This window comes from Ananas comosus, linkage group 1 (assembly GCF_001540865.1).
Source record: "Ananas comosus cultivar F153 linkage group 1, ASM154086v1, whole genome shotgun sequence".
NCBI classification, from domain to species: domain Eukaryota; kingdom Viridiplantae; phylum Streptophyta; class Magnoliopsida; order Poales; family Bromeliaceae; genus Ananas; species Ananas comosus.
The window spans coordinates 6,154,165-6,169,708 of NC_033621.1; the positions used below are offsets into that span (position 1 = coordinate 6,154,165).

Below are 15,544 nucleotides of genomic sequence, written 5' to 3' on the forward strand. Positions count from 1 at the left end.
ACGAGGGGCATTTTGGTCATGTGGCTGAAAATTCGATCTGAATCTACAAAATCGAAAAAATGGCCCACTTTTGCAAAAGCGCAAAACTAGTGAATTTTTTATGCAAATTGGCCAAGGGCCAAATGCAAAAAAACCCTATAATAATTCTATAATTATAATAATATATATTTTTGGTACCATTGAAAAAATATTTTATCATTAAAAAAATATAAAATATATTTTTATATGCTTCCATCTCAAAGCAGCCGTACCAAATGGCCACTAAGTTGTGCCACTCTGGAAGGCTCGGGCGGCAACAAGCGGCATTTCAAATTGCTTCTTTCCATCATTCCTCCTGCTTTCCGACCTCCCCACCCTTCGCTGGCGGAAGCCCCTTCTCCTCCCTCATTTTCCCCACTCCTCTCGGCCCGAGAGAAGCAACCCCTAGGAGAAGGGGAGGTTACAATCCCCTCCCACCCGCACGAAAGCCTAACCTTATCCATTAGCTCCGCCGCGCTTCCCCGCTGCCGGCGAGATGCCGTTGGGATCCGCCGCCGATGGAAAGGAAGGCTGACCTTCCGGCTCCCCCGCCGGCCACCTCTCAGAGCATCCCGATTTCCGCTGCCGCGGATGCTCTCACCTCCTCGTCCTTCTCCTCCTCCTCCTCCGCCTCCGCCTCCCCGCCCGATTTCCTCCGTCACGTTCATGCCGCAATCAAGCGCCACAGGCCTCCTGGTGAGTTACAAGCACCATCTTCTTCATTTTTCCCCATGTTTCTTCTACCAATTTGTGGAATCTAGGGTTTCTTGGCCTTCGATCGGTTACAGATCTTTGCTTTAGGTTGGTTTGCTTATTGAGTACCTTTTCATAGTTCTGTTTTGTGAATATTATTTGCGAGAGTTGTTTCAGGTACAATGCAGTCGAACTTCCCGCGAGCGCGCCGTGTGTTGGTTCCTCAGACAGAGCCATCGAAGAGCACTACCACAATCTCTTCCATGACTGGCAATATGTCAGGCAAGATGCTATCCCTTTCAGGAGCAGTTAGGACGTCAAATGTGGCTTGCTGTCAGAAGAAGGAAGGGGCTTCTGGACCAGCAGCAGCGACTCCGCCAGTTAATCAAGAGGAGTCCTCTATTACTCCTCCTTCTATTTCTGGGACTATTACTAGTACTCGGGATCACAACATCAAACAGCTTGGATCGCAGAAGGACGATTATGAATTGATGTTTGACAGGGAAAAGTCAGCTTTGGGAATTTCTTCATCTCAGCTGGCACCTCCCCATGTCTCGGTTGATGTTGATTTCAAGAAGGACAAAGTTTTTTTATCTGCTGATGCACAATTAACTTTCCAGAGTAAGCAAACATTTTGTTTAAACTTTTAAAATTGGAGATTCAGCTTGATGTAGATGCTTTAGTTAAATGTCAATGGTTTTGTGCTAGGCTTCCCTTCTTCATTTCTCTGTCTTAGGTTCTCTTTATGCAGGTGATAATGCACGATTGACCAGTGGTAGTAAAATGGATGGCATGTCAACTTATCTGCATTCTCTTGCATTGACAGAAGGGGAGGGTTATTTGGCAAATCGGGCAACGCATGATCAAGATCGGAAGCAGCATGGTATTGAGAGCATGGAAGTCTCTGGGAGAGATGAGCAAATTTATGATCTGCATCATGCAGAACCGCTGACTCGGTGTTCAGCTATGGGCTCATCAGGTGTGACTACATTGTCAGTTCACTCTGCTCCAACTTTTCAAAGTACACGGGCTCCGCAGGCTCCAACTCAGATGTCATCATGTGCTGTAGAGACATCTTCAGGCATTCTAGATAATGTTATTCCTAAAGAACAAGGGACTGCTGTTAGGGATGTAGATTGGCAGCAAAATAATCAACAGCTTCTCCATATGAATGAAGCTCTGAAGGAGAGAGCTGTTGCCGGCAGCAATGCTAGCTCTTTGCCTTCTCAAATACGATCTACAAGTAACCCTTCTTCAAGTTTGGAACAAGGGTCTTCTCAATTAAATAAGGCTGACAAGGCTCCTCGTAGAAAGAAATTTGATCCTGATGTTTTCTTTAAGGTGAACGGGAAGCTCTATCAAAAGCTCGGAAAAATAGGAAGTGGTGGTAGCAGTGAAGTTCATAAGGTTATATCTTCAGATTGCATGATATATGCCCTGAAAAAGATCAAGCTGAAAGGTCGCGACTATCCTACTGCCTATGGATTTTGTCAAGAGATTGAGTATTTGAACAAGCTGAAGGGGAAGAGTAATATCATTCAGCTTATAGACTATGAGGTACCCAACCACAAAACTAGTCACCTTTTTGCTATCCTTTTTGATGTCTATCCTGAATTTGATGTTTGCAAAGACGCGAGGCGCAAAATGGTGCAAGGCTCTTCTGGAGCCTAGATGCGAGGCGCACCGCGAGGCGCGTGCCTTAAGAATATGAGGCACACATTACCAAGCCTGGTTTAATTTGATATTTTACATAAAAAACCCAAATAGCCATAAAAAAATAAAATAACCATCAAAAAGTAAAGAAAACACATGCATATTGGTTCTCAATTAAAGAACAAAATATATTTCAATTTTCAACTTAGAAGTTGTTGTGGTGCCAGTGTTCTCATTTGGTCGTTCTTCAAGCATCATCCTCATACTCATGTTCATCCTCAGCGCTTGTATCCTTTATGATCCATTCAATCAAGCTACAACAATGAAATAGATAACATGAAGTCAATAAAAATTAAAGAACAACAAATTGCGAATAAAATTTGAAGATTAGAAAAATTAAATGTCTGAAATGATCTAAGAGAAGAATCAGACAAAGAATGAAAAAAAGAATCAACAAATATGCAACTGAAACAAAGAGTAAAAACATATGGGAAAAAAAAGGAAAAACCTCACAAATACATTAAATGCTATTAATAAATAACTGAAAAAAGGTTCACAACAGAAGATTTGGAAGTATAGAGGCAATACTTACTTGCGTGTTGCTGTAGCTGCTTCTTCTTGCTGCCGCTGCTGCTTGTTCCTACTGTCACTGCTGCTGACCGCTTGCTACCTGTCACGCCCCGGGACCCAGCGGAAGCCCACCCGGCGCGTGCCCAGACCCGCCGTATGTCTAAAACATACAAGGCGTCTAGAACAAAACGATAAAAGCAATAACGATGCGAAAAATAAAGCAACAAAAGGAGAATATCTAGAAGTATCAGAGCAAGGTATATCTATAAGCTACAATAAGGGAAAAGAACATAAGACTAAATCTACTATGTAAAAACATAAAGTAATACAATAGGAGTCTCAAAAACAAGAGCTAAACAAGGTACATAGGTGGTCTCTATACATGGTACAAAACCTCTCTCTCACAAAAACACAAAAAGATAGTAACCACCTAGGAGCAGAAGCGAGCTCCGCTATCTATCAAGCTAAGCGACACCCTTGCCGCGATCCCGTGCATCCGCCGGTGCCGAAGGCTCTGAAAGGAAACCATAAAACAGAGGGCGTGAGAACTATTAAATAATAGTTTTCAGTGGGCAATTACCGACTTCAGTGAAATGCGCCACTAGGCCCAAAGCTAAACAAAGGGTCAGTAAACAAGTATGAATAAGAGCGATATGTAGAACAGGTAAATAGACATGAATACTGGCTACCACAAGATATCTCTACTTAGCATGATTTAGCATAAGTAAGAAAGCTATTCTACCAAGAATATGAGCGAATATGCAATCAACATAAAGTCCACAATGTAATAGTAAAATGTCCAGTTTACTATTCTAGTCAATGTCCACATGTCATGATGAATGCTCAAAGTCAAATCTGAAGAGACCCGCCCGAAGGCTGTCTGACCCTGAGACCCACCCGTAGGCTGTCTGGCCGGTGTCGAGCCTAATGGCTCCGTGGTAGTCAACATCCCTACCCTAGGGATGAGCCTAGCCCACGGCAATCCATTTCGGCGCCCAATCCTGCATAGCGAATATGTATCGCGATGGCTATCTCCGGAGTGCCGGCTTGTAGGGAGCGACCCTCACAAGCATGTGCGAATGAGCACAATGGCAAGTAACCAAAGGATCCGTCTCAAGTACTAAGTCCTCATGTCTAACAACATGGAATACGTCACATCTCTCATAGGCCTATCTCTATGTCATCATGTCTCTAACATGGAATATAAAAGATGTTAATAGCCTATCACTAAGTCTCAGATAACAGTTTCATAGTTTACTAGTCCAAGTGCCCCTTTATGACACTTTCGGTCTCTATGTCCAAGCATGATAATTATGTTCATGAATGCATAATTCTAATCATTTTCATTGTACGAGACAAGTACCCCAACTTGCAAAAAGAACCACTTCTCACATGCATGCTAAAAACCCAGAATACCCTACTACATAGAGTGAAAAATTTCATGATACATAAGGCATGCATTTTAAGTGTTCTAAAATTCACATAAATTCTATTTAGCATGGATTTGATGTCAAATTGAGATTATGACAAGTACAAAATGCATAGGGGCCATTTTGCTCCGTTTTCATGAAGTCAAACCCACCACAACTCTTGCAACTCTTCGTAAGCTCTGACGAAGAGACCCACTAGTCTCTTAGCACCCTAAAGATGTAGGAACAAGAGTCAAACGGACCTTACGAACAATACAAAGCTCAATCATTAACCATCTCAAGCTAAGGTGGAGAAAAACTGACCAAGTGTGAAGGAAGCTCTCTATCTCCAAATAGGAGTTAGAGTCCTTCAAATCCAACCTAAACCAAGGTTCTAAACCAATCAATTTGGTTCTAGAAGCTACAAATCCAAAGTCCCCAAAAATAACCCTAAATCTCATTTCTAGGGTTTCATCTCAAGAAATCTAATAAATCATGAATCAAAAGCTAGAATCATGTTGCTAACCTCTCTAGAGATCCAAACCAAGCTTGCAAGTGAGCTAGGGTTGAACCTTCTTCCCCCAACAAGCTTCAAGCCAAGCTCCAAGACCTCCCCAAGGATGGAAATACCACCAAGAAGCAAAAAGGGACAAAATGAGGTAATTAATCCTCAAAAATCTCCATAATATCCAAGGAAAATCAAAATAAGGGAATGGAGGGGCTCCTCATCTTGTTTCCTCTGTTCCCAAGCTCAAAGAAGCAGCAAAGGGGCGTAGGTGACGATATAAAAGTATTGCAATTGCAAAAACACCCCTGCAGTTCAAACTGTTCAAAATCTGCCAAAGTGTACCGGTACACGGGAAAGTGTAGGTACAAATCCCGCGAAAATGCAAACCCGAGCCTCGGGTTGGCAGAAAATCAGAAGTGTACCGGTACAACCTTCAAGGTGTACCGGTACAAATCCTGTACCGGTATAACCATCGACCTGTCACCGGTTTCACCTGTGCAGAGTGCAATCCGAGGGCAGCCTAAGTCCATTCCTTTGGTGACCTTAGCGCTACATAAAATACCATATTCCTCGGGATGCGAGCCATGGGTCGGACCACTGTCCACGACCCTCCATAATATTCGAAAAAAGTCGGAACGCAGAGCAAACACTCGAACCTTACTATTTGCAAAAGTTCAGTGTGTTACACTACCACTGCTGCTGGCCTCTGTGCTTGATTCCACTACTTTGTTGCTGTTTTCCGCTGCTTCCTGCTGCTACCGCTGCTGATTTTAGGATTTCTTGAAATATGTTAACGGGTTCAAATATAATAATCAAACCCAGAATCCGACAACCTGAAAACTTGAATCCTAAATTCTTCTAAACTTAAATATTGTGACGCGCGTGCGTCAGCAACAACCCTTCGCCTCACTATTGCTGACGCGTTGAGGTCGTGCACCACGGACGCGCCTTTTCAAATTATAGTGCGTTTTGGCATTACTTGCTTATCAACAATATTCTTCTCTTGAATAAATATATATATATATATATATATAGTATAAAATTGAACGGTTGAAAATAAAAATCTCATAAAAAATGATGATAAAAGACTTGAATTTAAGATCAGAGGTACGGATCTTACTCTAAATAGTGAAAAAAAATTTCTATAAAAGTTTCATCAAATTTGAATTGTTTTACACCGTTAAATTCACAAACGCATCATATCGACCATTAAAATTGTCATTTTCTAGCCAAATAATGTTGAAAAATTGTGAACTTTAGTTTCTAAATACTTTCAATAGTGTAGATCAAGTCTAATGGAGCCGATCGTCGATTTGGAAGCTACATCATTGAAAACAAGTTGGTAGCACAGAGGCCTCCGTGCTACCGAAAGTATACCAACCTAGCTCTCTCTCTCTCTCTATATATATATTGCTTGTATAGTATTGATATCAATATTCATGATTAAATCTGGTAATGTCTGCAGACATCTCTCAAGTTGTGCACTTATATTATGTATGTTGTTGTTCTTTCCTTCGTATTTGATTGTTGAATTGGTAATGATACTAATACTCTTGAAATTTTTGTTTGCACCAATTATTTAACATGCTAATTGACGAGAAATTTCTTTACTAATATGAAGAGATCTAAGATGTTAATCCAAGCAACTTCCTTGCATGGATTGGAACGCCATTGGCATATAACTAAACTAATCTACTTGATAATTAGAGTCTTATTTAATGATTCATGAGAGCACAAATCTACATGAGTCCTTGGGACGGATGACAATTTCCCCCGTGGATGTAGGCCCTTCGGGGATTTGCCCCTAATTGGGCAGGGATTGGGGGTGGTTTATCCTCATGGGTATAAGGATAGGGGTGATTTCGTCCCCGCTGGTAAGGAAGAAGCTGGGATGGGGATGCTACTTTCTCGCGCAGCAAAATTCCTGATTTCTGCTAGTATTTTTCCTTGAAAATACAACATATATCATATATCGAATATATCTTAGTATATTATACATATGCATATAGAATGCTAGCTTTAATGCTCTTGACTCTTCATAAATTCTCAATTTAATCAAACATCATTAATATGTTGAATTTATTATATAGTATATTAGTTAAATAGTGTTGGACTGCTATGTAGTTTTGCTAAATTGATGTGTCATGCTTAATAATTTGATAAATAATAATAAATAAACTTAATAATTCAACCAAGTTAAAATGTTTTAAATTGAAATTAATCTAACTAAATTTTAATTAAAAAAATTTCTTTAAAATATTTTGTAAAATTTCAACAGATCCCCATGGGGATGGGAATTCCTGTGGGGACGGATAGGGAGGGACTTTTCCTCGTTGCCGGGGGCCGGGTGGGGTTGGGGGACGACCAAACTTCCATATTAGAATTGTCACGCCCCGCGACCGCCCGCCTATTTGGCCGGGTCGCGGCGCCACGAACAGACCGCCGAACGGACAGAGTTTCCCCTGTACGTCCTAGGCATCGCAATCAATACAATATACGAAGTTCCAACCAGGAACTGATCTCAATCAAGATTGCATAATGAAGTATCAAAAACATAACATATCCTATGTTATTACAAGCATTCATTCTCAAGTTCCACATAATACATTTTGTTTACATTGAACTTCCAAAATACAATCCGATTATTATATTACAGGTTTGTTTTCTGTTCTATAAACCTCTAGGCTAGACCACCACTGGGTACTGCTACCTCTGGTCTCTGGGGTAGGGCGCTATCTATGGAGCTACGTCCTTGCCTCGCGCCGCCGCACCGCTCATGTGTGAACCTGAAACACCCCAAAACAACGTGGGGTGAGAACCAACTCCATGGTTCCCAGTGGGTACGGCCACCCAAGGGAAAAGCTCGATCAATAGGTCCGAGGAGGCACTGCAACATATTAGTTCAACAATATACAACATATATATATATTCAAATTGAAATACATACCATGCCTCACAATATGCGATATGAAAATCATGCAACTATAGTAGATCAATTGATTCTACATTTACTTGGCTAATATTAGCTCATAACATCCAACTCTAAGGTTTCTATTACCTTAGGATTACACACAAGTCCACTGGCTTCTAAGGTCTCTATTACCTTAGCTCTAGCCTCTATCACTAGCTTATAAGGGTTCCACTACCCTAATGAAGCTATCCACCTGACTCAGCCTCGAGTCAATCATCCGCGGATATTCCCCGCACTGGCTACTCAACAGCATACCGCTCTCCGTGACTTAGCCTCTTAGCGGCGAAATTGTCGCACACGCTGAACCCGGCTCAAGTCCCTTGACGTAGCCATTCTGGCGGCGAACACGTTGCACTTACCTAGCGAGGATTCAAGTCATGACCTAACCATCTGGCGGCGAACTAATTGCACCTCACCCAACAATGGTTTCAGTCACGACTCAGCCACCTGGCGGCACCCGTATCGTACTTACCCAGCAATGGTTCCAGTCAATCCCGGCGGTCTGATCCACAATTGGCTTAACAATCTGGCGGCGAAATTGTCCCACACGCCACGACAATGGTTCAAGCCTCGGGCGGTGAGCTCCAAGTGCTCGCCCCCGATCCTCCCTAGGTATCAACCTCGGCGGCGAAATCGTCGCACACGCCCTAGCCTTGATACCAGGGTCATCACAAGTCCTGGGATTCCGGAATCCACTTCCACAGGTCGAGGGTCCATAACCAACCCTATGCTGTCGACCTAGAACATCCTAGTGGCTAATACAACTATACTCAACAACCTAGGTTCAATACCACTCTAGGTCCAGGTCTCAGTCACATAACCTAGGTACAATCGCTAGGTTCTATATCATCTCTACCTAGAGGTCAACTTCTAGGTTCACTTGTTCAACCTATGTTTACTAACACTAGGTTCGATGCCACACACCTAGACTTGTTCGACTCTAGATTCACTTGTTCAATCTATGTTCTTTAACACTAGGTTAGGTGCCACTCGATCTACCTGACATCCTAGTTGTCCAATCGAGTACCATAAAGTTCTCATGTCAATCAACTCTCTCATTCTAGAGTTATCATCTAGTTCACATGCATATCTACCTAGCATATTCTCACAATGCTAATTATGCATTCTTTAATTTATCTAGCATTATTTATATGCATCTACTTAGTATTTTACCACATGCATCATCTATGTCATTTTGTTAACATGCATCAATATGAATTCACTTTACTTAGACATACAGGTGATCTAGTCGCTTCGGTAAGCACAACCCACCTTAGCTTGCTTTCCGATTGCTCGTCGACACTTGCAATCGGCCTCCCGCGGTACTCGACACCCGGTTTTGCCCGATCTCGCAGTTGCGCTCCAACCGCGCGCCGCTTTGCAGTTCCGAGAATTAAAGGTCTTCGCTTTGTTGTTACGGTGCTCGGGACCCAATCTCGCGATTTTTGGACGTCGCCTCGGCCCTCTTGGTCAAAACGAAGCTCGCTCGGCCTTATTTTGCCGATATCTTTACACCCGCTCGACGAATGCTCAATCCGTCGCTTCCCACGCGTTTAGACACCTAACAATTAGGTTTACAGAGGGTCACATAAGATCAAACTCTCACAAATACCAAAACCCCATTTTGGGTGCCTTAGATGTTACTATAGCCAAATCCACCAAATCAATCTATGAAATGGGGGAAATCCATCTAGATAGTATGCTAGGGTTCCAAATAATCCAATTTTAGAGATGAAAAACCCATCTCTAAAGATCTACCATGAGAGAGCTTAGAAGCTTACCTCTCCAAGGAGCTCCAATGGTGTGGAGAGGAAGAGAAGAAGATGGAGATGATCTCTTCCAAGCTCTACTCCTTCTCCTTCTTCTCCTTCCCTTCTCTTTCTCTTCTTCTTCTCTTTTCTCTCTTCTTTCCCTTTTTCCTCTTCTTCCACGATCAGAGAGAGAGGGAACAGTGAGGGAGAGAGGGAATGAGAGAGAGAAAGAGAGAGAGAGACCCCTCTCATAACCCCTCTCATGGCCATTTTGCACATAAACCCCTCAACTTTTCATCCCTTACACTGCCCAGACTGGGCAAAACCCGCGCAGAGGGACCGGTCTCTTCCTACCTGGGATCGGTCCCAGAGGACCTTCCCCCCAATCCACGCGCTCGGGAACTGGTCCCTCCAACCTGGGGACCGGTTGCATTGCGCGTCGCCGCAACCACCAGCCGATGGGACCGGTCTCTCCCTGCCAGGGACCGGTCCCCGAGAGCAAACCCGCGCAGGCCATGTTCGGGAACCGGTCCCTCCCGCTAGGGACCGGTCCCTAAGAGCAGATCTGCCAAGCGCAGGTTTTTGCACTATTTGCTCTCGCGGACTTCATTCCAATGCACTTTTTGGGTTTCGTGCCACTCCGGCTTTTCCAAAGGCTACTCGCTCGACAATTAGTCGATCTTGGACGAAGTCCAACTCTCGGGTTTCGAGAATTCACTTCCTTACTAGAATAGTGTGTAATATTTGTATAGTAATATATTATTTGGCTGTGATATTTTTGTAAATAAGTAAATTGATTAATAATTACGTGCGCATGCTTGTTATCAAGCAATTATAAATATAAGTTCGCTTTCATGTAGGTTGGAAAATTTAGTCACTACCATTATCTGAGGAAGTCATGTCAATGTCATTGTTATTAGAGTTGGCCCTGGGGCAGCTTTCTAAAGGCGGAAGGTGAACAGAAAGCTCAAGTGTTTCCAAAGCCAAGCCACAAGGCATGCTGAGCTAACATATTATAAACTGAAATCAACAAAATAAATAATTCACAAGTGACTCCCGACCTTGCAAAGAGGGTAGAAGAGAGGTTGTATAATTTTCATCTGCTGCTTTTGCTGCTCATTCATGACTTTCATCTGCTTAGGTTTTCCAAATTCTCAAGTTTTAACGCATCATAAATGATTCTAGGTCAAGTATTAGGTTCTATTCGCTTCCACTACGCAGTTCGAGTCATCAAACACCGCGAGATGCTTTCCTTTGAGGTTAGGGCTTCGCACTTGAGGCGCAAGGCGTGCGAAAAGAAATTGATAAAGATGTTCCCTCTTAGGAAATAATTCATTAAAAGTTTGCAACTACATTTAGGTAACTCTTCTTTTACTGGTTGTGAAATTTTTATGGTGGATGTTCTTTTCTATGTGGCATATATGCGTTGGGTCTTCTTGGTGCTTAGTATGGAAAATTTACAGTATATGAAGGTCAGAAAAATGTTGATGGCTTATATTGAAAAATATTTTCTTCGTCAAAGATCCATTTGAATTTGCTGAAACCTAATTTTCAAAGGGACATAGAACTTTGCCTTTGTCAGTTTAGGCATGGCTGTTTGCACTTTGGGAGATATATTTCCTGAAACTCTTCAAGTTATTCTCTGCTGGTCTGATTTACTAGGTGACAGATAAAAGCTTGCTTCAAGAAGGGTCCATGAAGATAAAGGATGGAAGAATTAAAGATGACCATCACATTTATATGGTACTTGAGTATGGAGAAATTGATCTTGCTCACATGGTTGCACAAAAGTTGAAGGAGACAAGTAACCCAAGTTTGCAAATAGATGAGAATTGGCTGAGGTTTTACTGGCAGGTAATGATCATTTTCATGTACTTGAATGTTTTCCATCTTCCAAAAGTTCTAATGATATAGTCAACTGATAAGATCTTGTGGGGCCTTTACTTATCCATTTTTCTCCTGGAAAATGACTTTAAATGTTATCTGTGTTTAAGTGAAATGAGTTTTGATATAAGACAATAACAGCCTTTAGAAAGCAAAACCTTCTGTTCTATGTGTTGCTCTTTGCTAAGTGGTTGTCAATCCTCTATGCTCTTTGCTAGGTGGTTTGTACGGCAAGACTACCTAGACACTAGTCAATTAAGTAGGCACTTCTATGTAGACTGGGCACCTAATGCCTTAGGCAACCACCAACAGACTCTCCTATCCTGCCTAAAGTGTCTCAGTCGCAGCCATTAGTATTTAATTCACAATTTAATGGAAATTAGTTTTCTGATTTATTTATACCTTTTTACAATAGTATACCTTGTTGTACATACTGTTGCACCTCAAAGCTAGCAAAGAAATGGCACATGAACTTCAGTTCTTCACAAGAGCTAAGCATACTTTCAGTTTCTAATACTGTATTTGCTCTTCATTTCTCTTGTATGAGCATGCTCTATCCGTCAAACGTTGTTTAGTGCTCGAAGAGAAATACCATTGTCCTGTACATCTGTTAATTTGTTATTGAAGCAAGACTAAAGCTAGATAATACTATTTGACTTTCAGGCTTGCTAATGAACCTTCAGTTTTCGAGTTCGACAATGGGTAACAATGGGCCAGATAATGTTAAATTTTAGTTGGATCAATTCGTGCGTATTGATCTACAGGAGCATCCTTTAATAGGTTTACTACTTTTAGCCTTCTTTACCAGGGGAAAAAGCTAGTTCTTTAACAATAATTAAGCTGCATTTGCAATTCATTGCTATCATTTTAACCTTCATCTTGTGATGATTTTTTTTTTTAGTTTTTACAAACAATAAATGGTTTTTTTGAGCAGAAATAATTTGTAAAAGCAGCAGTGATATGTAGTAGCTTTTGAGATAACGCAATCTATATAGTGTAAGTAAAACTGCTGCATGTTTCTTTATCCTTCCCCAGCAATGGCCGTCATCTGTTGAGGTTTAAATATTTTTACATGCTCTGAAACTTCTTGATTCCTAGATGCATGCAATTGCTTAATGATAAAGTGAACGATATGTTTATAACGTATTGAAACTGAGCTCAGAAATATTTAGATTTGCGTAGCTTGTTGGCCAGCAAACTAAATTAGATGCAACACTTCCTCCGAGTAAAATTTGACAAGATTGCAGCTTAATATATAAAGCAAAGTGAGTAATTTTTGGCTGAAGGGATATGCCATCGTCAATCTCCACCGATTAGTTGTGTCCACTGCAAAGTCATCTTATTAGTCAACGGATGTTGCATTGCTCTCTATGTGAACAATGGCCTGTCAACTGCATGATATACATTAACATAATATCTGAAGGTCTCAATGTTCTTGTACTTGATTTACTGGTCCAGAATGTCAGCTCATGAATTTTACTTTTAAGATTAAATAATTAATGACAGTTAACTAAAGAGGAATCATATATCAGTGCTATTAAACTTTTATTCTTATTAGACAACCGAATTATTGTTCTTTCTATGAGGACGAGATCTCTTCTTTACTGATTACAGAGACTATTGTCACTACTCGTCTCATTTGTAGTACAAGAGAAATCAATATTTTTGTGAGCCATTTGTGATCGATCACCATGTATTTATGTTTTGTTGCATGAAATGGAAGCGGATATGCCATCCTATTAGAAAAATACCATTTGGCATTCATCCTCGTGTTATGTCTTTTCTCTTAAAGTTTAATTTCTCTTGTTACTGCAGCAAATGCTTGAAGCCGTTAAAACAATACATGAGGAGCGTATTGTCCACTCTGATTTGAAGCCTGCCAACTTTTTACTGGTCCGGGGCTCTTTAAAACTTATCGACTTTGGCATTGCTAAAGCTATATTAAGTGATACAACAAATATCCAGCGTGATTCACAGGTTATCATCTTTTTTTATTTCTAAGATTGTATTGGCTTCAAGTTATTTCTTGAACTAAAAAGTAATTGCCTCTTTGGTCTAAGCTTCTAAAGCAATATCTCTGCTTTGAAATGTAGCTATTAAGTGTTTTCTTGGAAGCGAAAGTTTTAATTTGAAGCTCTTGTTCTTACAGTTGTAAGAAGTTGGTGAATTATGCCATGAAAATCTGTTAGAGCTTTTTCAAACAACTCGAGTCGAACAATGCTTTGTAGAAGCTCCAGCTAGGCCTAACAAGCCTTTAATTGGGAAAATGTTCTGATGGATGAATACTATTTCTGTTGTCGACTGAATCCAGGTGGGAACACTGAACTATATGTCCCCAGAGGCATTCATGTGCAACGAGCATGATGCAAACGGGAGCACAATCAAGTGTGGACGGCCATCAGATATCTGGTCTCTTGGCTGTATTCTATACCAGATGGTGTATGGCAAGACACCGTTTTCGGAGTACAAGACCTTTTGGGCCAAGTTCAAGGTCGTAACGGATCGGAACTACCAAATCATTTATGAGCCCGTTTCTAATCCGTGGCTCATTGATCTCATGCGCAGATGCCTTGCATGGGATCGCAATGAGAGGTGGCGCATTCCACAGCTTCTTCAGCACCCGTTTCTTGTTCCTCCTATAGCACGAGAGCCGTCCCCTGATCACCCATGGAAAGCTCTACTGGAGAGGGTTGGGGTATATTGGAACAATCCAGATGTTTCTAGGTTGTGTTCTGAACTTCATAAAGTGGTAGCCGAGTGCGAGAAGGCAGGAAGAGTTTCAGCTACTGATGTGGAGCAAAGCACATTGTGATTATGTTATGTAGACATTGTGTTTTGGTAATCTAGTAGAGATTAGCGCTTTCTTCCACTGATGCAGAAATATATGTGCATTCTATGTTTGGAACTCTTCTGCTATGGCTGCTTTCTGGGCCTGTGTGGCCCAGAAAAGTTTTGTGATGGTTGATCTAAAATGACCTCAAGAAGGTTCAATTTCTGTTAATGCCCCCCCAATGATCAGTGCCTTTCACACAGGTCATGCTGAGAAATACTATTTTCTGCATAGAAGTAGAAGATCATAATGAAGCAGCTGCAAATATGACATTTCGCTGCACTTGCTCCTGTAATGAAAAGGCACTTTTTTGTGTGCACTGCCCATTTGTAGGGAGGAACGACAAAATGATGCAGCTATTAGCAGCTTTGACGATTTTAAACATCTATATAATCCTTATCTTTTGATTTTCATTAACAAAGTGCTAGATTATTATCATACTTAGGGCTTGTTTGGTTCATTTATTTTGAACTATGGAATCGGAACAAAATTTATTAATTTTGATAGTTGTTTGTTTTACCGGAATCAAATTTCGATTCTCATTTCACTACGGAATGGGAATGACTCAATCCATTTAGGGCATGTTTGGTTGCAAGGATTCGAGGTTTGAAATGAGCATTGGAATGAGCTATATCTATTGTCAGTATTTGATTTGAGGGATAAGTATTTCGATTTTTATTTCAGGGGGAGTTGAATCTGTCCAAAATGATTCCTAAAATGGAGGCGGGAGTCAATTTTGATTCCGGAACATTTTTTTTTCAATAATAATTATTTATATTCAAATATAAATATAAATATAAATATAAATTTAGATTAAATTATAGTTTTAAATTTAAATTCTTAATATAAATTCAAAATTTATTAATTTTTAAAATTTTAATTTTAATTTTAATTTATAACAAATATATGTATCTTAATATGTAAGTACTTATGTTAAAACTTAATCCCAAAAATATTCACGATATGCGAAGCACATTCTCGTCACATCACATCAGTCAGGCAATATTATTATAATTTTTTTGTGCAGAAAGAACCTGTTGCAAAATCTATAGAACAATAGTATATAATGTTCGTAATATCATCATGTAGAACACAGCGGAAGTATTCGTTCGTACTTTTGCAGAAGCTATTCGCGCTACGACGCAACGAGCCCAGATCGTAGAGGTTGATTCACGTGTCCTCGGATCGTCCTTGAAGGTCTTCTAACGCTCCAAAACTCGCGGTGGATCGAACTACAAATGAGCACGATCGCAAATC

The 15,544-nt window shown here is 40.8% G+C and overlaps 1 protein-coding gene across 4 annotated transcripts; it reads left to right on the plus strand.

The window, feature by feature from the left end:
- On the plus strand, positions 296-14,523 carry LOC109708795 (dual specificity protein kinase Ttk). 4 transcript variants are annotated; one of them, XM_020230646.1, is made up of 7 exons: positions 296-714; positions 889-1,332; positions 1,448-2,268; positions 11,236-11,427; positions 13,273-13,434; positions 13,769-13,948; positions 14,023-14,171. In XM_020230646.1, the coding sequence occupies exons 1-7, from the start codon at positions 537-539 to the stop codon at positions 14,044-14,046; spliced, it is 2,001 nt and encodes a 666-aa protein (XP_020086235.1). In that variant the 5' UTR covers positions 296-536; the 3' UTR covers positions 14,047-14,171. The 4 variants fall into 4 exon arrangements, with proteins under 4 accessions (XP_020086235.1, XP_020086215.1, XP_020086221.1 ...); XM_020230626.1 differs by having other exon boundaries at positions 13,769-14,523; XM_020230632.1 differs by having other exon boundaries at positions 1,463-2,268; positions 13,769-14,523.

Coding starts and splice junctions, on each gene's coding strand:
- LOC109708795 (XM_020230626.1), top strand. CDS start 537: ATGGAAAGGAAGGCTGACCTTCCGGCTCCCCCGCCGGCCACCTCTCAG. Junction 1,333..1,447: donor TGCACAATTAACTTTCCAGA/GTAAGCAAACAT, acceptor TCTCTGTCTTAG/GTTCTCTTTATGCAGGTGAT. Junction 13,435..13,768: donor ATATCCAGCGTGATTCACAG/GTTATCATCTTT, acceptor GACTGAATCCAG/GTGGGAACACTGAACTATAT.